At 35.5% G+C, this 24,568-nt stretch overlaps 1 protein-coding gene across 5 annotated transcripts in view; it reads right to left on the bottom strand.

Annotated features, from left to right (window-relative positions):
* Positions 1-24,568, bottom strand: part of ETV1 (ETS variant transcription factor 1) — an 89,083-nt gene that overhangs the window by 28,331 nt on the left and 36,184 nt on the right. For all 5 annotated transcript variants that reach the window (XM_076006404.1, XM_076006403.1, XM_076006402.1 and 2 more), the window contains 3 exons: positions 12,902-13,031; positions 10,089-10,277; positions 5,856-6,103 (listed from right to left, as the gene is read on the bottom strand). In XM_076006404.1, coding sequence (XP_075862519.1) covers positions 5,856-6,103; positions 10,089-10,277; positions 12,902-13,031 — 567 coding nt within the window. The remainder of the gene's footprint in view (positions 1-5,855; positions 6,104-10,088; positions 10,278-12,901; positions 13,032-24,568) is intronic.

Raw genomic sequence — 24,568 nt, 5'->3', positions numbered from 1 at the left:
GAGTGAAGTCCAATTAGAAGGCTCAGACAAACCAAGTTCATGTAATCGAAGAATTTTAGGACAGGATGGGACATGAATTTGGCACTTTTTCTACTAATCATTATTTAAAAAGAAAATTATTTCTTTTTTAGAGACAGGGTCTCACTCTGCTGCCCACGCTGGAGTGTGGTAAGGCAATCATAGCTCACTGCAACTCCTGGGCTCAAGCCATCCTCCTGCTTCAGCATCCTGAGTATCTGGGACTATAGGTTACAGGCCCACAGCCAACATGCCTGGCTATTATTTTTTTTAATTTTATGTAGAGACAGAGGCTGGCTATGTTGTCCATCCAGCTGGTCTGGAACTCCTGGCCTCAAGTGATCCTCCTGCCTTGGCCTCCCAAAATGCTGGGATTATGGGACTGAACCACCGTGTCTGGCAAATAATCTCAATTTTTCACATTTTATGAAGTTTTATTTTTCACAGTTTATGGTATATTTTAAAAATAAAGTAAAAGGCATCATAATCTTTATATCATTTGAGGCTTTTATTTTTCTACTCACAGCAGTGGACACCTAACAATTAGAGTAAAATTGGGGTGCTATCTAACATGATATATACTCAGCCCAAATTAGGGAAATTACCCCCGAAGTCTTAATGCAGATACTCTTATTTCTCTGGATCATGTAGAGCCTTTAAAAAGCACACAAAATTAATCAGTCTAGATTAGAAAAAAGAATAATATATGCAGCGAATTCTAAAGTATTATTTATTTTGAACAATTATGCAGAAAGACAAACAATTAAGTGTGCACTAAACTAAGAATTAGAAAATCTTGATTTTAGTTTTATGCTGCTTCACAATGTACCTGTGTAACTGATGGTAAGTTACTTAACTTGCATGAGCCTCAACTATTTATCTGTAAAACCTGGGTGAGGAGAAGGAATTTGACTTCAGTGAGTTTCAGGAGCTTTCATGAGTATGAAGATTTAGAATTCCATGAAACATGTATTTGTGTCAATTTCCCAATTTAAAATACTACCAACAATGTTTGTCACCCGATAAGTGTTACCTGCTTCCACACTGAAAGAAGGCCTCATCTGCAGTGGTAAGAGTGGCCCTAAAAAATCATGATTAAAAAATGCAAAAACATTTTTTTTGGCAAATACATGATGTCAGGCTCTCTGTCTTCTCCTCTACCTAAGCTCAAGATATGAGACACTTTCCTTCATTTTCTTATTTCAGCCACCTTCCTCCTGCCCCAGAAAGTTCTTTAGCCCTCTACAATACTCAACAGCATGGCTAGAAAGCATCTTTAAACTAATTAGAAAAATAGAAAAGGCCTCAAGGGCTTAAACCATCTTATTAATATATTACCCCTGCAACCAAATCCTAGGATTAAGATTTTTAATACCCGACAAAATGCAAAGGAACACAGTATTAATGTTGGGATTGCAAGTACTGTGGGAAGATGAACATGAACCTCACCAATTACCATTATAAATTTTGCCTCCCTCATCTAAGGCAGTCCTAGACACAAACTAATAGAAAGTCATTTAAGCTTGCGATGTAGGAGACTATAATATTATCCTTCACTTAGCATTCTTTTTACTTACAGGACTGATGTGATTAATTTGGACACTTGTCTTATTCAACTCTAAATGGGTGAATATTTTTTAAAATCATACTTATCCTGTCTGATTTGGAAAGCAGTACATAAGCATTGTTAAAAATACATAACCCTTTACAGACACAACAGAAATCATCTATAATATTACCATCCATATATCATCAGGGTGTTTCTGTATGGGGTCTTATTTTGTGTGAATCATGTTTTAATTTTTTTTTAACTGAGTAGTCTCATTTCATTAAATATTTTTCAAAAACCTGACTTCTAATGGCTGCATAATATTTCTTTTACAGGAAGCCATAATTTATTTCACCATTTACCTATGATACATTCATAACATTTTGCTATCTGTCTATCTCAAACATTCACTGTGCACCTCTCAGTATATTTTAGGATAAATTCCAGAGAGTAAAATTACCCCACCAAAGCATGCAAAAATTATGTGTCAATATTCTCCTAAGTCAAACTTTACTTTCATATGCCCTAAAACAATGCTACCATAAGATATCAAAAAATAAAATAAAATGAAATGAAACAAAATAAAGCAAAATACCAAACAACAAACATATACAACTCTAATAAAATATATTGCTATAAACATCTAAAATATCTGCCTCACCCCCCTGGGTATTCTGAACTTACAAAACTTCATACATGGGCATGAAAATAAGCATGGCTCTATAACAATGGGATATTGCATAAGGGACTCTGCATGAGGCAATCCAAATGAAGCACTCAACACATATTTAACCCTTTTTATTTGGTCACTTGGCCATAAGGGCAAGAAAGAAAAAAATATCACATTGAATTTTAGAAAACCAACCAACAACAAAAAATAAAAAAAACAAAATTGTACTTCTTTGTGCTAAACTATTAGGCTAGAAAAGAAGATAAGGAGAGAAGGAAAGCAGGATGATAGATGTATTGGATATTTTAGAATTTAGTATCAAGATATAATTGTGATCCCACAGGACTGGTTCACCAAATTGGCCTTAAATATCTATTTCTCATCTCTTCACTGTCTTCTGATCCAATTTTTATTCTCCTCTCCTGAATAAAAATTTCTACTCTACTAACATAATATTTTGCATTTTTTATCTTAAATATTCGGCAGTTGAAATTGCATTCCTATAATTATAATTATAACTAATAGACCTTCAATTTCCCTTGTCATAATTAATGTCAGGCTGTATTAGAGCACAATCATGCTGCCTTTTCCCTTACAAGGCTTCTTTCATTTTCACAACATTTATGGTATATTGAAATAAGAAATAAAGAGTTCTAGGGGCCTTCTGAAAGGATAACCTTTGGATCATAGATGTTGAGTTAACTGACTTAGAAAATAGTTTTCGCATTGTTTTTAAATCAACTATAAAATATTTCTCAATGTGCTCTTTGTTCAAGATCAACGGTGAATAAAGGTGAATAAAGGAATCGGTGATTCATTGATAAATACATTTAATTTCATAAAAGATTATTTAAAATACTCTCAGCAAGGCTGAAAGAACCAATGACAATAAAAAAAAATCTAAAGATCATACTTGCTGATTTCAATGTGTGACAAATATAGATGTGTCAACTTAATTGCAGCAATTTGGTGGCCAGTAAAATAAAATACATTTTGATACTCACAGATTAATTTTTCATAGGCCCTGGTTATACTGTTATTACATTTCTTTTTTTTCCACTACATTTCTTTTAAACCATATCCAAAAGATACCACTTTACCATTTTACTGTTCATGCAAAACAGAACTGTATCCTGTTGGCAACATCAAAATTAGAATTCAAAGGTGGGGTACAATTTTGGCAATTTGAAATATAATTTAGAGAAGAGAAAGTAACATAAAATTAACAGCTTTAAAGATGCTAAACAAATATTTTACAAGTCATTTACAAGATGTATGACACAGTTACAATAGGGATGCTCTCCATACCTTCAGAAAAGGGTGTTGGACTACTTTTGAAGGTTATGAGTGAATTTGCACTTTTGAGAGTCAGACAGTGACTGACTCTGAAGTCCATATTAGATATGGCCCACAAATAATGCAATTAACTCTTACAGCACCAATTTCTATATAATCTCATAGAATCCTCATTAGAATCTTTAAATATCTTTTCCATTGGGTTCAAATATCTTCAAAAAAAGTTATGCATCCTTAATATCATGCTACATATAACCATATATATAATATAAATATGAGGAGAAGATATGCATGAAATAAATCATAGAATCAATTTCAGTGTTATTCTTTTTACTATCATACATTTAAAACACTTCTAGAACACACAAAGAAACTTTCAAATGCTAGGCTAAACAAGGACTGGAATGATTACTTAGGCTAGTTTATATGATTTCCATACAACATATTTTGAAATATGATGAATTCAAAAAACTGCAACAACTTAAAATGTGGTTTGGAAAATAAGGATAATATCAAATAACAGGATTTGAATTTACAGAGAGAAAGTTATCCTATTTATAATAAAGTCCATTATATTGCAAGGTTCTTAATTACGGGCATCAATGGATGGCTATAAAAAGTTCTACACTGGAACTAATATGGGACATTTCAAGACTGTTCCTAAATTACAGGCCCTGGGGCAATCATCCACATAAAGGCCCTCATACCACATCTTAAAAATTTTTAAATGATAAATCAGTTGAACAAACTGATAAATGTGATCTCTCTCCTCTATTTCTTTGAAAATATACCATGGAAACAAACAACCTGGCAGATCAGATCAAACTTAGCAGTTGAGGAAACCTCTAAGATTAGCACTGGAATAGGACAGTATGGAGAGAGGCAGTGTCCAACCTTTAAATCCTAGCCCACCTCGATTCCTGCCTCTCTTTCTATCCTTGAACCCAAGATTATGCCACACTGTGGGGGCCATCCTAATCCCCTCACAAAGTGCTGCCCCTTGGCCACTCCCATGGATCCAGTGCTATACACAGGAGCTGTGTGTTCTGTCTTCAGAAAACAGGGCTTGGGGCATCCTGGCCAGGCCATGGAAGTGGACTCAAGGCCAGCGGAGCAGACAATTCCTGAGTCTTGGGAAGCTGGCATCCTTTCTAGAAGTTGAAACATGCCTAAGGTGGTCAATTCCCTTAGTCCTTTGACTTCTTGCCCAATGAGGAAGGGTGCAGTCAAAGGACGACCAGAGAAAGACTTGTAAGTGGTAGGGCTCCCTCTTGCCAAGCTTTAAGGGCAATTCATAATAAAGCAGGTAATTTTATATGAGTCGGAAACTCAAGACCTAGAGATAGTTTTCTTTATTCAAGTAGATGGATATAAAAACTCAGCAGAGTTATTACTAGGAAAGCAACTATTCCTTCATAAATGATGACCATAACTTTGTATCCAGACAAAAGGAAATGACGCTGTTCTCAAATATTTCCATGTCTACAATTATCTATGGACCACAGCTATAATAATGTCAGTAATAATATTTTGCAGGTACATCGTGCCCTTCTTATAAACATTAGCTTTTATTTCATGCATTTTTCCAAAATATCTGAGATTGGTAAAAAGCAGATGTCCTGATTTCACAGACAATAGCAGGAGAAAACTCAGTACAGATTAAGTAATTCTTCTCAAGACTCAAGGTTCAAATGTTGGCAAAGTTGATGGTCACATTTGGCAAAAATTTTAAAACCCCCCTTCCTTTTAGAAAACCCCTTTCTCCCCTTTGACATACTACTTTGTACTACTCTCTAGTTCACTGACACAAGGCTAGGCTCTATGAATAAACCATAAATCTATATTTTGCTATTCTTCTAATATGCAAGAGCTCTTATTTATGGACCCTCGGAATCTTTGGCACCAATAAATTTTTCTTAAAAGAGTTATTAGCAATAAGTGATCCAGTTCAAAAGAATATTACTCTCTGTAAATATTGTTATTAAATAGCACTGCGATGGTAAAATAGAAAAAAAAACCCACAGAATCAAGAAAAAAATTTGCAATGCTCCTTCCTTGGACTAAGAGCAAGCATAATTTTCTAAAGTGCACTTTTCTTTGGATTGGTTTTATTTCCGGACACTATATAAACCATCAGCTCATGCCAAAACAGTTTGATATTCCAACCTTTCATGCACAGATAGTTTCATGTAAGGAATAAAATCGGAAAGATCCCACCAAAAAATTGGCCAAGAGCCACCCAATCTGATACCAACACTAACCAAAGTGACAAAGGAGGTGAAAAGATGCCTTGGATGTAATTCCATCAGAACATGAGCCTACCTGAATCATATGCAAAATCTCTGGGTTCCTGTTTAATCATCAGAGGAGGGGGGAAGCTTTGACTGGCGGCACCGCCAACCATGGTGTTGTGTTCATACACGGGGTCGTGGTACTCCTGCTTAAAGCCTTGTGGTGGGAAGGGGATGTTTGGCTCAGACATCTGGCGTTGGTACATAGGACGTCCTTCCCTTGGCATCGTCGGCAAAGGAGGAAAGGAATTACAAGGTTCAGAAAGCTGGCGGCGAAATCTAGGGAACAAGAGAGTGTGTTTCAGATGAAATGGTAACATAGAACATTCTTTAAAATATTGGCTTGATTTTTCACTGTTTTGCGAATGAACATGTTACCACCTGAACCAAAGTATAAATCTTTAATGAACACTAGAGATTTCTCTTTCTTGGGTCATTAGCACTATGATCTTTAATGATATAACTTGTGTTCCTCTTCTAACCAGTCCCTTGCAGCACCATTTCAGTACATAAATTAAAGTGTACTTTGAGTAGAGACAGAAGAGCAATGCACTATTTGGAGGAAATATATGTATACTCTAATGGCTAAAATGCATAGTTCTAAATCAATTGGATAATTTACACACCTTCATATGAAAAGGGTCTCAAATAATTATATAAAAGAATGAAAGGGAAAGCAGTCTGATCTCAAACTGCATCCTCTTTTAATTCTGTTATCAAACTAATTAACAAACAAACAAAAAACCTACCCAACCAAAATGTACCTACTGGTTTTCCTTCCATTACCATAAGTTACTAGGAAACAAGAGAGAAAGGACTTTTATCAAATTGGCCAGACTTTCAATTCCTCAGCAACGTCCTAATTAACATTGTGTTTTAGTGAGAATAAAGCTGGATATTATAGGGTATTAAATGCAAGCCGGTTTAAAAAAAAAAAACAACAAAAAAAACACTTTTCTACTGTCAAACAGTAACACAAACCATACTAGCTTCCAATAGCGTCAAACAAAATATCAGGTTGATAAAAATAAGCACAAATATATGGCTGACATCGAAAGATGAAAATAACATGTATGTGGTACACAGATTTGGGGCAAGTCAAGCTGTTGGGTCAAGAGGAAGTCCTGAGGCCTTAGCAGATGGCTGAAAGGAAGTCCTATGCTCTGTTGTTCTTGGTTATACTGTGTAACGATTAGCTAATCACATAATCATTCTGTTCTGTATTTCTCATCCATAATATCATTGACCCACCACAAAGATGTGGATTAATTAAAGATTTAAAAGTGCTCTAAAAATGCCCCAGGAGTGCTTAAAAATAACCTATAAAACATTTCTATGAGCAAATATAAGCCTATTACACCTCCCACCCCCACTAAAAGCATTCCTAAGACTTTAATTTGGAAAGTTAGCATTTAATTTCAGTAATGTTAAATGAAAATAAGGTAAAAGCTAAAGAACGGCAAAGCGATTCCTTTAGCATTTCTAAGAACACTTCATCCTGTGATTTAACTCTAGCCTCACTGGCAGTCATGGAAAGCACTGAAATTCCACCTACACCTGCAGAAAACAAACATAGAACCGGGATATTGCAAAACAGGCTGACTGGCACTGCGTTCATTTCCCTTCTCTTGCTTATTTCATTAGCCAAAAAAAGAAACAGAAATTATCATTAAGAACTGTCAAGGAGTGAATCAGAAAATTGTAACTTGAAGTTAAAATAAGAAACTGGCTCCCTTGTGAAGCCTTAAAAGGAAGTTAATAATACTTGTACTGAAAGCTTTGTAAGGAATCAAGCCATTTGTTTTTACGAGTCGACCTGATTCCAGTTGGTGCTTGCTGGGGAACACGTATATGTATGAAGCACACATGATTCCTAAGAAGCTGCATGCTTTTGCTGCCAGTCTTAAGAGCCACTGACCAAGAGTGAAGAGAAAGTGATTCAAGAAGCTTCTGGAAGAGAGTTAAAGGGTAAAGGCAGCGTGCTGATGAACTCTTAGATAAACAGGGTATCAGTGGTGGAAACACTGAGAAAAAGAGACAGGGCTCCTGCACAGTGGGTTAAGGAAAAAGTGCCAAAGGGCTGGCCTGAGGAGCGGAGTGAGGCTGAGGAGAGGAAGCAGGGTGCGGGCCAGTTGGCCGCAAAGCATTCCCAGAGTGAAGTGGGGTGCCTGGGCTGGAGGGGGCATTCTGGGGGAAAGATCTGTTCCCAGAGCAAATTTGCCATTTATAACCGAGGGACTGTCATTTGTTGGCCAGAGCCCTCTAAGAAATCCTCCTCAGAAACATACGGCTTCAGAGATTTTCCTGGGACTGGCCAGCTGGTACTGTCCTCAAAACTCAGTCGGGGGTCAGTGGGAAAAGACCCCGAGCTTCCCTCTTGGAGTTCCGGGCCGGCTGTTCTCAGTCTCAAATATTTGACTTCAAGTAGAGAAACTAAAATGGATTTGGCTAGAGCATTTCAAGTTAGCTCACCTAAAAACAGGCACACTGCTTATTCAGCAGTCACCTTCCCTAAGAAACAGCTCACAGAAGAAACGACACCATCTATAATTCTGGCACTCCTTGAAGAGTGAGAGACTCAGTTATCAAGAACTCTGGAGAGTTACCAGAAGTGGACAGACGAAAACTTGTTTTTCTGCTCACACTCCTTTTCTCTTTTAGCCCTACACAATGTGCATCTGTTTAATGGCCCACCCTGCAGTAAGAATTCTTTCATCTGTATTTACAAAACTGTTTACACAGATGCACATACCATTACACTCTGACAAAGTCTCAAGTCCACAGGGTGAGAAGAAAAAGATACCAGGAAGCATTTAATAACTAAAGCACAAGAGGACTTAGTGATGGAAATAAAGGTAGAAATAATACGGCTTAGTATTGTGAAGAATGCTTTCATCTTATCCCTTTATAGCAAAATAAGTCACTGAATTTGAGATTGAGTCTCATGAAAAAAACCTATAAAAAGCGGATTTGAGTGCTTCCTTATTTTCAGAAAGTTGCCAGTGGCACAACTTCTGCTTTCTTCTGCTGATCTAGAAGATTCCTTTGGCTCAGATATTTTTACATGGTGTGTCAGAACCAGTTTTTACTGGCTTAGTGTTAAATTTACAGGAATTTTTTGAGGCAATTGTTAAATACAGCCACTATTAAGAATTAAATGATATAAATTAAAAATCAAAAATATATTAAAAACACAAAGGCAATAAAAACTCAAAACTCATCACTTCCTAATTATTTTACTGTATTGCACTACTAATTATATACTTGAGATTATTTATGTCTACTGTATCTGAATGACAGAAATACTATACCTTAGTGCACTATTGCATATCTATTTCCAACTCCACATTCAGGGGTGTCACAGAGATAGCGCTTAGTCAGCCATGGGGGCAATATTTATATCACAGACTCAGCAAATGCTACAGCTAAGGCCTTTTTGTTTTCTTCCCATACAATCTGTTAAACATTTGCCAGCACACCACTGGTTATACAGAAGTACAAAGTAGAGGGAAGAAGGAGGAATGCTGTATATAATCAACCTGTGTTTTAAGTTGTATATTAAGGTAGTATCTCAGGACCTCTAAAGATCATCCAATATTTTATGTTAAATATGAATTTTTTCATCTCTAGGAATCATGAATTACCCACCACAGCATTCTCCCTAGCTCTATGCTCTGATTCTTGTCTTGCTCCTTTCTTAGTGAAATTCATTCAGTCTCTATCTCTTTAACTATATATTCACAGTGTTCAGGGTCATGTGTCTACTGACATTAAATATTCATCACTTGGAAGGGATGGTAAATAGTTTTAATCAAGTAAGTTCTATTCTGCAAAACCATGTACAGCTAAACCATTCAATATAAGGTAAGGAACCTAATTCCATAAACCACCTACTAAAATTAGTCTCCTAACTTTATAGAACAAGTACGCACATATGCTCATAAAAATGGGATGATCTGATTTAAAGTTTAAGTGAAGCAATTTAATTCAGGCGAAGCAAAAGGGAAATGTTCAAATGTCAGTAGATAGATTAATTTTCCATTTTAGCAACCAATTTAAATGTTTATAAGAGGAATGTTTATAAATGACCTTCCCTACAATTTATAAGTATAGACAGAGCCAGCTCTTTCTAAAAATATTTTGCACAGATGTGCAAAATTAACATGCTCACCTTAAATCTACTATAGGTCTTCAGAATTGGTAATAGGAATTTCTTCCAAGAATGCTAAAAACATTTTCTGTGAAACCGGTATCTGCAGATTACCTGTGGTCCATGGGGTAGCTGCTGTCTGGTATGGACTGCGATGGGGGGAGGTGAGCTGGGAAGGCCCGGTCAGGTTTCGGAGTGTGAGTTGAGTTTGGAGATGCATGATGTAGCGGAGACACTGGAGTGCTGGATGGTGTGGGGGGGTTGGAGGGCCTCATTCCCACCTGTGGCTTCTGATCATAGGCACTACCAAGTGAACAAAAGAAAAGAGAACATCTGTCTCTTTGGAGCAACTAAAAGTCAAAAGTTTCCAATCGAAGGAAAGAAAAAATATTTTAGGTCAAAAAGAAGTCAAAACTTTGTGGTTTTCTTTTTAATTCCAGAACATGTAAACTTCAAAATCACCACACCCTTAAGCAGAAAATAGGATAATTGATACACAATCTTGTAATGGCACAAATATAAAACATACATAATATATATTCAAACAATGTAGTATAGGGAAAATCACTGTCAACAAAGGCAGTGGGGTATGATTTCTATCTGTTCTTGATATATCTCTTTGAGAAAGTTGGATACATCTTTCTTAAATCATTACATAATTCTGACATTATAATTCTTCTATATTCCCTAAGATTTTATAATAAGAACTAATACCAGCTTAATAACATGGAGACTATTCCTGGCTTGCTTTTATTTGTGGTAGAATTTTAAGAAGGCAATGCTTTTGCTTTATTTTCATTTTATTATATTAAATAAATGATGCTTGGCATTAACTTCCTCACATGGGATAATGAAGATTAATGATGTAAATTAAAATGTCTCTGATACATTTAAATTATACTTTCTTGAAGTATAAGAATGAGTACAAAATAATGTTATTAAGAATAAAATCCTATTAAAGTCTAACTTCTAAACACAATTACAAAAGAATAAAATGAGTATGGTTGATTTTATATTATGAATTTAAATCACGTTCCTACGTGAAGTTTTCAGAAATGTGATTTACCTAATTTTGTAATTTATAAAATAATTTACAAAAACCAACTTTTATTTAAATTTCTGAACAACAGGACATTTCTAGATTAAAATGTTGTATTTCCTTTTAAAATAAAAGAAACATTCATCAATATACATTTTTTCATTAAAAGGAAATATTTCTTTTTGAATTGACATGTAATAACTTACTATGTTACACCATCGTACAACAGAACTATATTCAAAAATAATTTACAGAAGTAAAGGAGGATGTGCTGTATTAGCCTACTCTTGTTTTAAAGCAAAGTCAATAGTACTTATAAAAACAATCTTAGGTTTTATTCTACCTATGTTCTTTACTAATATTTCTGAATAAAACTCCACTTCTTTATAAAATGGTTCATCTGACTCACTTCCATGAATAAAGGGAAAAAATGATGCATTTTCTATCCTATGATATTATTTTACTTACCATGAAATGTTGTACTAAATTATACTGTTTGTACAAGGATGGAAGTACTAGAATTATTGCATATGCCATATATCAGGGTGGGAATTATTGATCCCCAAGAAGAAACTCAAAATATTCAGGCAATCCCTCCACTGTCAATTTATAGATAGCAGATATGTTATATAAAACAGTGATGATTCACAGACACGACTCTGATCAATGCTGAGATGCAATCACAATTCTGTATCTCAGTTTCAATGATACAAATTCCTCAATATGTTAAATAATTGTGCTGTGGATACACAGTATTTGTAAAGAGAAAATGCAAAAATAAAACTAAAATATAAAGTAAAACTCAGATGATCAATATTGTCTTAACTGAACTCAGTATACTTTAATAGTTAGCTTCTATAAGAGATCTTTTCTATAAAAGCTTTGGAGTTTTAATTGAGCTGGCTCATGATTTTAGGCTCTGATGAACCTCTTAGAAGACCAAATATAAAAGATAAGTTTGTAAGAAAAAATAGTAATAGAATATCCAAGTCTTGGCAAGCTGCCACCATGGCACAATTCTTAGTTTCTTGCATCTTATATACTTTGGATATAAACAGTGTGTATAGTAAACACATGAGGAAATAGAAGACCCCTTTGGATTATAATGTACTATGCACCTAAATTGATAATAACATAAAATAGTGCAAATATTTGTAATCATTTTTAGAAGTTTCCCAACTAACTTCTTCAAAGAAGTTTCTACTATAATTGAGAGTAATAATACTTAATAGACACAGCCAACTTTTTCTTTATACTATTAAAGACCAATATGAAAAGTAGCAGCATGCAATTTACTGTGAAGGGTTTTTAATGAACATATATGTTATCAAATTTTCTAACAAATGAACAATGCACTTTTACTACACCACCCTTTATTATCATCAGAAGAACAACTGGCTTTTTAATAGATAATAGCTTCTGCTAAGCCTTATGAAATTCTAGTTTTATTGCACTCGTCCATGAACTCATCTTATAGATCATCAGCAAAGCCTGTCAGATAACTAATGTACTGCTTAGACCTGCCAAATGTTTCATTTTTTTTCCCCTACAATCTCTCTATCTAAAGTGCATAATGCATTCATTCTAATGGGAACTTTCAAAAGCTGCTTGTGCCAAATAAGACCCCTTTTTCAAACCGAAGATGCATCACCACTACAGTAGAAAAGCAAATAATGATTTGGATGAAAATTATTGCTTTAAAATGAATCTAAAAGTGTGTGATTGGATGGTAAATGGTTCTTCAGAGTTCTGCTAAATGCATTACCTAATTAGCTTGTTACATAATAAGAATGTAACTCACACAATATGACTTGAGATTTTATATTATTTTGGATTTTTTGTTTCAATAAGAACCACCATGTTACAAACATACAACTGGTTGCTTTACCTGACATTGTACAGGCACTTTTCTCCATAGCTGAATTTAAAGGGCTGTTCTTGACTGCAGGCAGAGCCGAGTTCTGAACATGGACTGTGGGGTTCCTTCTTGATTTTCAGTGGTAGGCCATGAAAAGCCACTGTAAAACAAAACAAAAATGCCCACAAAAATTAAGCACAGTTAGGAATTAAGTATATTAATTTGTTTCACTCCTCTTGTTTAAAATGTCACTAACATTTTATATTAACTTACATATGTAAGAAAAACCACATTTGATGCATTTCAATGGCAGAAAAGATTCTGGAGATGCTTTGTATGCTCCTTTTCTGCTTTTATTGTGTAATAAAATGCATGCTTGGATTTTCTCTCATTATTTAAAGTAAAGCGAATCACTTTGTTTGCTCAGCTGATATTAATAATGCTAAAAGCTCAGTTCAAGAAAGTAAGTTCTGAAAACATTTCAGAAAGACTTCCAATGACTAAAGCAGAAAAATACAACTGATTAGCCAAGAATCAAAACTGAAGACCAGAATATAATTTTAAGATTACTGAAAGGAAAATCATAATGGTTTAATGGAATAACAACTACACAGTGATAAATAAACTGCAGGTGCAGGTCCAGAGGTAAGTGATGATGCTTTGAGCGAAAACCTCAACATCTTTGAGGCCTATGCTCATACATAATACAGAGATCAGACCAGGTGTGGTGGCTCACTCCTATAATCCTAGCACTTTGGGAGGCCAAAGCAGGAAGATCCCTTGAGTCCAAGAGTTCGAGACCAATCTGAGTAACATAGCGAGACCCTATCTCTACAATAAATTTAAAAAATTAATTGGTCACGGTAGTGTGCACCTATAGTAGTTCCAGCTACTCAGGAGGCTGAGGCAGGAGGATCACTTGAGCCCAGGAGTTTGAGGTTGCAGTGAGCTACGATCATGCCACTGCACTCTAGGTTGGGTGACAGAGTGAGACCCTGCCACTAAATAAATAAATAGAATAAAGTAATATAGAGAATGAAGTACCTGCCTACCTACTTATCAGAACTGGGAAGATGAAATGTGAGAAATATGTGAAAGTTGTTTGTCATATGTAATCCACCATAAAATAATTATTCCATATCAAAAGTTTTTACTTATTTTCTGTGACTTACTATATGATTATGCTTCTATTAATTTATGCTTAATATACCACAAAGGTTATATTATAAAATATGAAGACTAGAAGAAATATGTATATGGGAGAATCAGATTTAAAACTAATACATAAGTAATATCGTCTATATTTTTTATTCTTCTATATGAAACTAAAAAATACATATTAGAGATCCTATTGGAATAATCAGTTTCAGAATAAATGGGAAATTGGTGTTAAATAAAGTAAAAACAGGCATAAGAATGAATTTTGTTTTATGTTTTTATGTACAATATCCACAAATATGACTAATCACACATAAACACAAAAAGACACAGTTCTGGAGCTTTATTCTAATTTCTACAAAACCTGGAATTAAAGTACAATATGTGAAGTTTGCATTATATAAAAGAAGCTATGACAAGAAAACCTTTGTAATTTATGATGTCATTCAATTTTGATTATGCTTTTACAGTATTATAAACCCATATTAGCTTGAATGTCATATAATTTTTAATACAAAATTTGGTATCATGAACTCCTAAGCTTCAGAAAAACAAATACTATTTGTTTCTATATGGACCTAATTTTGATAGAAGTGTTAAAAGGCACTCAAGAGCCATCTGAAACACCTTGGAAAACAAACTTGCCAAATATGCAAATTTTACTTAGTGACCTAAGAAAAACTTAAAAAATAATAAAATAATGACACTGCGAGTTGTGTTTCAAACTATTAATGTGATGTGTGTATGTGTGTGCACACATACATGTTTAATATGATTATTTACAGTTGAGAGAAAAGAAACAGAAACAAAAGAGAAATTATATGTATCTCCATATATCAGGGATGCTCACGTGCATTAACTTCACTAAATCAGAAGTTTATAATTTATTAATTTCTGATCAAAAGGCTGAAAAATCTCAAGAATAGAATATGAGAAATTATTTGGATTCTGATGTGTACAAATCAACTACAAGAAGACAACTATGCAATATATGAGATATATGAATACAAACTAGGTATTAGTTTAAGAAATCATTGTTAATTTTGTTGGATATAATAGTGGTAATGGTACAATAAAAGGTTTAATGTTAGAGATTCACAAAGTATTTGCAGATAACATCATAAGATGTCTGGAATTTTCTTTGAAATACTCTAGAAAAAATTACGCATGTAAGAAAGTATGAATCAAATTAGAAGAATGTTGAGAAATGATAAAAGGTGATTGGTGGGCAGGTGGGGGTTCATTATAATATTCTCTTTACATTTATCTATGTCCTAAATTTCCAGGATAGAAAGCTTTCAAAATAAAAAAAAAAAATCACAAAGGATTTAAAGCAGTATTCTATAAGAAAATTGTCTCCCTGTGTATATTTGTGTGCTCTGTGTGTATATATACTAACATCTTATAGTAACAAATGCTGAATGACACAATCTTTGTAATACATTAACCATGCATACGTTGTTTTTTTTAAATAAATAGTTTTTAACTATTTACTACATACTTGAACATACATAACAAAATGTATTTACCCAAGTTTTAGCACTTTTGATTAAGTATTGGGTTTTACATTTTCTTAAGGAAAAGCCGTAGCAACATACAAGGTACTCAATTTAGTAACAAATGATATTATACCTGCGATATCTGACTGAATTTATATGAATAAAAATTGATAAGATCTCTGTAGCTGATAAATATGCAGTATGATGCAAAGTTTGTACTTATCAAAATTCCAGGGATATGAGAGACTATTATGTTTAATATTACTATATTTTAACTCTTAGGGACCATGAAGTAAAAAAAGATTTATGAACAGGATACAAAAAGCACTAACCATAAAAGAAAAAAATCAACAAATTAGGCTTCATTGAAATTAAGAATTTATCTTTTTCAAAAGACACAATTAAAAGAGTGCAAAGTAACCCACAAGCTACAATACGATGTTTGTAATAGAAGATTTTGAAAAAGAACTCATATATAACATAATAGGAATTGCTACAAATCAGTAAGACAAGACAAATGACCCATTTAAAAATAGGAAAAGACTAGGACAGGCAGGCAGTTCATAAAAGACGATATGCAAATAACAAATGGCAAAACAAACAAATGAACAACAACTACAACAACAAAAATATATGAACACGTATTCAAGATCTTTACTCATCAGGAATTTGCAAATAAAACCATGGGAAATTATCACTATAGACCCATTAGGATGGCTAAGCTGCAAAAGACTAACACTATCAAGTTTATGTAAAGCAATGGGAAATTTTATACATGTTGTTGAGAATATGAATCATTATAACCACTTTGGAAAACGTTTTGGCAACATCTGCCAAAGCAACGTAAGTCTACCCTATGATCTATTATTTACACCTTTGGGTGTACATCCAAGAAAAAGGTGTGCATATTCACCAAAATGTGTGAGAATGTTTGAAGAAGTCTTATTCATGATAGCAAAAACTGGAAAAACTCAACTATTCATCAGTGGGAGAATGGATAAATAAACCATGGTGTATGCACATAATGGACTGAATACTTTGCAGGAATAACAAGCACCAATTACCTTCTAATATGTGCAAAATCATAGATGATCTCATAGGTGTGAAGTGAATAAAAGAAGCCAAGTACAAGAAGTATGCAGTGCATGAATTTTGAGAACAGACAAAATTAATTAAGAGTGAAAAAAATCTCCTTCTATTGGTAGATGGGTGCGTAATTGACTGGGAAAACGCACTAGTAACCTTCTACAGTGCTGGGAATATTTTATATCTGTTCTGGGTGGTGGTTATGTGGATACATACATATGTAAAATTCATCAAGCCACACACTTAAGATTTTTGCATTATAATTAAAGTATATACCAATAAAAAAGGTGAAGAAAATCTGAGGGGCATCAATGAAAGCTACACAAATTAAGATATTTGAACATGCCTGGCTTCCTGATCTAGCACTGTTATCTGAGAATGTACTTCAGCTTCACAGGAGAAATTACTACAGATGGGCAGGGAAAGCGGGGTAGGGGAGGAAAGACAAGTCTGGAGCACCATCAGGAATGCTTGCTAGCATAACAGCAGCCTCCTATCAAAATGTCCACTAGCATTAATCTAGAAGCAAAAGGCAAGAGCCATCCCAGTGGATATACTGTTTGGAGCTCGACTGCTTTCAGATTGGTCCTATGAGCTTCCCGAAACGACCTTAGAAGAAAAAGCACGTCCTAACCTGCCATAACAAAAATACCATAGACTAAGCAACGAATATTTATTGCTTGGTTCTAGAAGATGGGAAATTCACATTATGGTGCCAGCAGATTTGGTGTCTCGTGAGGGCCTATCTCCTAGTTCACAGATGGCCATCTTCTCTCTGTAACCCCACATGGCGGAAGGTGCAAGCAAGCTCTCTGGGGTCTCTTTAATATGCGTGAATTTATAGATACTAATTCTATTCATGAGAGCTCCACCCTCATGACCTAATCACTTCCCAATGGTCCCATCACCAAATATCGTCACATTGGGGATTAGGCTTTAATATCTGAATTTGGGGGGGGGACACAAAAATTCAGTTTATTGCAAGACATAAGGATTTTCAAAGTGCTATCAGAGGCAAGCTGACCCCTAAACACAAGATTCCCAAACCTGGCCCACCAGCAAATTAACCAGGGAGCTTTTGAAAAAACATGAATTCCCAGATCCCATTCGTTACAGGTTGAATTGTGTCCCTTCAACATTCATATGTTGAAGTTTCTGTACCAGTAGCTCGGTATCTGACCTTATTTGGAAAATTTGTTAAATTAAGATGAGGTTATTAAGGTGGGCATTAACCTAATATGACTGGTGTTCTCATAAAAAGGAGAAATTTGGATATAAAGACACGCACATAGGGAGACTGTCACGTGAAAATGAAGTCAGAGAGAAGGGTAAGGCTTCTACAAGTCAAGCAGTGCTGAAGATTACTATAATAGGAAACTACCAGAAGCCGGGGGAGAGACAAGAAATAGATTCTCTCCCACAGCCCTCAGAACCATGCTGACACCTTTGTCTTGGACTTCTAGCCTCCAGAATTGTGAGACAATAAATCTCTGCTTTTTAAGCCACCCAGTTTGTGGTACCTTGTTATGGCAGCCCTAGCAAACGAAGACACCACCTGCAGAAATTCTGATTCACTAAGGCTGGGATGTATGAGGACTCAGTATCACATAAAAATTTCTAGGTGATTTTCATACTTGGGCAAATTTTGAATCCATTGTGATGCTTGGCAACACCTGGATCCAGTGGGTCCTGCATTCAAATAAGTCCAGCACTTGAAAAGACCTAAATAAAAATCTAATAATGTCTTCTTTTTCCTTGTGTTGGCAGAGATGCCAACACTTAAGTATTCTTACTAGTTCTCCAACTTTAGCAGTTTGGAGCTCCCCTACTCTCTCTCTCTATAACATGTTCGATATGTGTGGGCCTCTTAATCATTATGAGCCCTTGAAACTGATTTTTTTTTTCTAATCATAAGCCAAATAAGTAATCCACTGAATCCAAGTTGGCAAAGATTTTTTTTTTTTTTTTTTTTTTGCTGCATGTGAGGAAAAAAAAGAGAAAGCCAACTTAAAGATCTTCAACTTTTTGCACAAGAACCACAGGCTACATTATTTTCCTCGTTTTAACTTCTTTGCTTCCTAGAGACACTATGTCAAAAAAAATTGACTTCTTTTATTTATTGTTAAATAAGGTTAGTATAGAGACTCCCATCAGAGAGGGCTGAGTCGAAAACATGTTGGGTATTTCATCACAGGGCTGAGAGTCTGAGTCTACTAACAGGCGGTTTTCCAGTTCATTGGCACAGGCACAAGCGAAAGCAGCACATTCATTTTGTGCAATTTGCTTTACCTTCCCACATGGAGTTGGTGCATGTAAAAGGCTGTTAAGTACTAAATTATTCCTTATCAAATCACCATCATCTGGAGTCATGATCAACACTAATTAAATTACTTTCGCTGAACATGGCTCCAGCCTGCTGCCGAGGCTGAAGCTGCTAGGTACATTTCATTTCACTTACAGTACAGTCCTTGCTGGGTCTGGAACAGAGAACTACAGGCATCTGCATTGTTTGTAGTTTTAATTAAAGTGAATCTTTCCTTATTCAAGTGTATCAAATCAAGTGAGTTAACTCCTTCATTTCATTTGCAAAGAAATGATAGCTCAAAATGATATTATATTCCCATCCCTGACTTCAGACCATTCAGATAATTTATCTATAAAATCTGCAGTCTTCCTCGGACATTGCTCGAACATATTTTCCATGGAAACCTTTATGATCCACAACTCCTCCAGACAATCAGATTTGGGGGAGGAAAGGCAGAAAGCACACTCAAGAGATGTGTCTTGCATTTTTTCTTGGATGGAAGCTTGACCTTTAAAACCACATCTTAAGGCTGACTAATGATGACTGAATTCTTCTAATGGTTAAATTTAAGAGCTCCAAAATGCCAAAATACCAGGACTTTAAAAAATGCACTTACATAATAAACTTAACCACTTCTTAATTCAAAAGTTTACTTGAGGTTATGGTATTCATCATGAAGTGTTTGTTAAATTATTAACTGCTTTCATTTTAGAACTGTGAACTATGGCACATCATCTTGCTTCCACTTTTTGCCACCTACATTTTAGAAAAAGGACACAATCTTGTCTTCATCATTCTAGAGCACAGAAATGCCCTTAGCTTTCCAAGAGCAACAATGCTTATATACAACCACATCTTTGGTTAAGAGTAGATAGAGAATATAGAGTTGCATTTGAATACCTGAAATATAGATGAAGATAATGAATTTAAAATTTGCTCATAGTAGAGTAATTTCCCAAACAATCATGGCACTGGAGCATGATTTGTATCCTTAAATTAAAAACAGACCATGATTATTATTAACTGAGTTGATATTGTTAGTCCAGAGAATGAACAATGAAATCTATGAATCATATGATTTTGTTTCTATTTCAACAGTAAAGATGATGATATCTTGTTAATTTAAAAATGATAATATGCTTAAGTTAGATGCCAATTTAACAAACTCTGGGTGAGTTTGGAATCCTAACAGAAAACACTAACTTTTAAAAAAAATACCCTCCAATTTAAATAATACTTTACAGTTATCAAAGAGTCACTACATATTCTATTTGATTCTCATCATCAAGACAAGAAAATATATTATCATTCCCATTTTACAATTTTTTAATGGCATAAAGAAGCTAAGGATCATGTTTAACTAAAGACCTAACATTAAATTATAACAGGTTAAGAATTAAAGCCCTTAACTTTTGGTTGTCACTCTTGAACCCTTGAGCATATAATTCAAATTTATTTACAGACACGCACTTGTTACTCCCATCATGCATGAGCACCACTATAACATTATGAGATATTTCTTTATCCATTCATTCCTTCAGTAATTAATTCATCTATTATACCCCAGATACTATGCCCGGTACCGAGATGGGGAGAGAATTTGGAGCTATGGAATGAAGATACACAGTCCTTACCATCAAGGTTCACTGAAGTACACATAGAACTCTATTTAGTTTTTTTTTTAATTCCCTAATAAAGATATTGGCAAGTGTTTTTTAAGTTTGATTAATTCGTGTGTGTGCAGCACATATATTTGTATATATGACCTTAGTAATATATTCTTAGCACTCACATCTAAGCGAAAACTCTTCTCAGAGCATTCGTGCTTGCTTGCTTTTAGGCATTTTGCCTTCTTTCAATTTATTACTGTGACCAAAGGCATTTAAAAATTCACACTATTCATATTCCACTGAAGGAAAAGCATTGCTATCCAACATCTAAATCTTCCTCTACATGCTGATAACCAAAATGTCACAAGTGATGGAAAGGTCTCCTTTTCTATGTGGACAGTGAACGTAAATACAGTGATAGGTCGTCTCAGCTCTGACCTTTCACTCTGCTTTCCTCCCACCCCTTAGCATAAGAGTGAAATCAAGTAGCAATTTATGGTAGTACAAAACAATTACCCACATCACATTTTTAATTCTTCTCTACACAAAACTATGTCTTTGAATCAAATCTGCAGTTTTTTGGAGGAAACCTAGCTAGGAATACAGAATTTTGATGAGAGTCTCCTTACTTTGATGTTGAGATTTCTGGTCTGTTCAAAGTTCTGTTTAGAATAATCTTCTGTGTGCTGCTCTAGAACAAGGGCTGGGAAATTGCAGCCCATGGGCCAAATCCAGCCTACTACCTGCTTTTGTAAATGAAGTTTTAGTAGAACATTCTCCAATCCATTCATTTAGGTATAGTCTAGGGCTACTGTGAGCTATAATGGCCAAACCAAGTAGGGCCACAGACCATAAGACCCACAAGGCCTGAGATATTTACCATCCAACCTTTCACAGAGAAAAGTTTGCAGATGCCTGTTCCACAGTACAGTCTACAATGAACTAGTTACAAAGGACACTTAATTTTAATCTTTTAACTCTTTGTTTCCTGAGTCTCAAAGCCAAAAGTGTGCTACCTTCTGTAGCCAATTTTAAAAGGATAAACAGAAACTAAAGCTATAAAAAAAAAAAGACACAAAATTGACACTCTAAAAAACTACAAATTTATGCATTTTGAGGAATTTCAAGGTGTTTACTTAGACCAGAGTGATGTATAACATGGTAATTTTTTATACCTATCTAAAAAAATATAACTGAGAAAGTGAAAACAAATCATGCTTTGGACACCAAAGTGCTTGTAAAAAAAATTTCACTTGGCTATAGCAGCAATTTAGAAAAAAAAAAAAAAAACACTGTTAAAAGGGGGGTGGGGAGTAAATGGTGTACATAAAGTAGATTATTTAAGACCAGATACAAGCATGGCATGAAAAATGCATGCAGCCTTTTATACAAATATATGTAGTTAGGGATACACTCAGTAGATGAAAAGCATTCACTTTAAGTTAATATCAGTTCAATTTCAGGTGATAAATGGATGGCAATGACCTCAATTAGTGCTCAGTTAAATACCAGAAGCAAAGGGGAAGGCTTGTATACAAACAAAGGCAATAGTGTCACATGCTTTGTAAATCCATCTTCCAAGATACAGAAAAGCAGAGGGCACTTCAGCTGCATCTGAGCCACTCAAAAGATTCTTTTCCAGTACATTTACCTCTTCCAAGCCCTCCCCATCCCCACTGTGTACATACACCACTCACACATACACACACCAACATCCATTACTGAAGGGCCTAATCTCAGCCATCAGCAGAGTGCCTTTATGGGGCCATTAAACCATTTCTCTTGTTTACAGTGCCTGAAGAAAGATGTGAATTATGTCTGTGACAAAACAAGTGATAACATTTCTAAACCGCTATCAAAATGCAAACTGAAACACATTTAAGGACAGGGACCCTGATTCGAGTTTTCATGATTTTCCATTATTTGTAGCATCTGAAAAATAACATTCCCCTATACTATTTCCGAGACAGAAATTTAGACCATAGCATAGCAAGTTGGTATTTATTTATTTTTCTTAAATAATATTCTTTAAGTAAAGCAGCTATTAGAAAAAATAAAAAGACACCACAAAGTTTTTAAAGGAATAGTACTAGTCTATAGAGATCCCACACCTAGTTTGCCCCTGGAAGTTATTCTGGCAACGTGTAAGATGTCATTTAGTAGCAATGACAAAGGCAAAGTAAGGCAGACTCATGCTCTTTGCTATGAACCTCAGGATTTTTTAATTGAAGTGGACATTAGATATGATCATGTTTTCAGGACTGATCCAGTATTTATTCTAGCTTCAGAAACCTTTGTACTGAAGGAATCAGAAGTGGAAGCCCAATGGGCAAAACAGATAAAAGTGGACCTACTTTCACGGGGGAAGCCAAAGTCATCCGTATGTTCCTACCTACTCCCTGAGTAGATCCTTAGCACTTGCAAGGAACTTCCAGAAAAGATTAAAAACCAGTATCGAGTCTCAGAAAAGAGATTCATTTCTCAGAAGAGACTTTTTGTCAGGGGTTGGTCGGGGGGGGGGGGGAGGAGGGTGTTGGCACTAAACTCCTATAAGTGACAGCAACTGCACACTCCATTGCAGGGATTCCTAAATGGCCTTCTAGGGCTGTCACAGAATAAAGGAGGGGGTATAGCTTCAAAAAGTCTGGGAGGTGACTGTGGACTTCATACCCCCATGTAGTATCAGGTGCCTACAGACCTGGAAAGCAGCGCTGAAGACAGAGCTAAAATCAGAAGCCAGGATTCCTCACAGTCTGCAGAGTGGAGCCTTCTGATGGATGCTCCGCAGCCTCATGAGGCAAAGGGAGACTTAAAAATTCAAGTTTATTTACACTGCAGAATACCATTATAACTCTTAATCGAGAGATTAGAATGGATAAGTATTGTAGGTTTGGATCTGTCTGTCCTCCCTTCAAAGAATAGTGGGGACACCAAGATGTGACCAACTCTCACTCCTCCGAAGGTCACTTTTTCCCCAGCCCTAATGATCTAAATCAGAGGTTACCAGCATTTCTCTTTGGTTAACAGAGTAGTTTCTAGTAATTTCAATTAGCTGTGAGCATTTAAAAATCAGCTTCAAAATCTTTTTCTGGCTTACAAACCCCAAAGTTCTAGCTTCTCTGGAAAAAACACAAAATAAAGCAACACTGGGCCCACTTTCCAGCTTGGAAGATCAGTCAGCAGTTGGCTGAGCCCATATCAGCTACCCCTTTGGCCCAGACCTGTGTCTTCCTATCTGCCACAGTCCCCAATGTCCCCACCGTCCCCACTACTCCACTCCCCATATCAACTGTGCTAAATTCACTTGACTCACTTATCTGCTTGGCATACAAGTATCCCGCCCCTTATCTAACACATAGCTAAGAAACCATCAGTGATTGTGCGTCCACGTGTGGGCGTGAATGTGTGTGTACACTCCACACAAGCATCACCTCTAATTGGCAAAAATAAACATAAAACTCACGTTACACTCATGGGTTAGATATTCAAGTACTCCTTCTTAGGCAACAAGGCATAGTGGCAAAGTTAGCAGGCACTTAAATATGCCTGGTTCCAAATCTTGCCACTGCCACTTACTAGCTGTAAGACTGGGCAAGCCACTTAACCTCTCTGTGCTTTGGTGTCCTCACGTCTAAAACAGGGTGATAATGGCACTTGCCTCATGGAGTTGCTGGTTAGGTCAAATGAGACACTATGTGTAAAGTGTCTAGCGAGTCCTTAGTAAAGTTGGTTGCTGATGTTATTGTTCAAACACAGAACCATCAGGCATTACAACTAGAAGAAAACACACAGATTCCCCTAGACACATAAAACGAGAATGGACACTGAATCTTGGCTTTGCCACTTACTTACCTAGCTCCGTAGAGCTAGGTAACTTCTGTTACTCAGTTTCTCCCTCTGTAATACAGAGATTATCACAGACCTTCCTCATGGGATGTGTGTAAGAATCCAATGAGGTAACCCATAGGGGGACTTAGAATAATACCTGATGCATGGTAAGCGCTCAGTAAATGCTGATTATTTCTGTTATTACTCCAAC

Source organism: Microcebus murinus, chromosome 9, assembly GCF_040939455.1.
Source record: "Microcebus murinus isolate Inina chromosome 9, M.murinus_Inina_mat1.0, whole genome shotgun sequence".
NCBI classification, from domain to species: domain Eukaryota; kingdom Metazoa; phylum Chordata; class Mammalia; order Primates; family Cheirogaleidae; genus Microcebus; species Microcebus murinus.
This window is presented reverse-complemented; position numbering and strand designations above follow the sequence as displayed.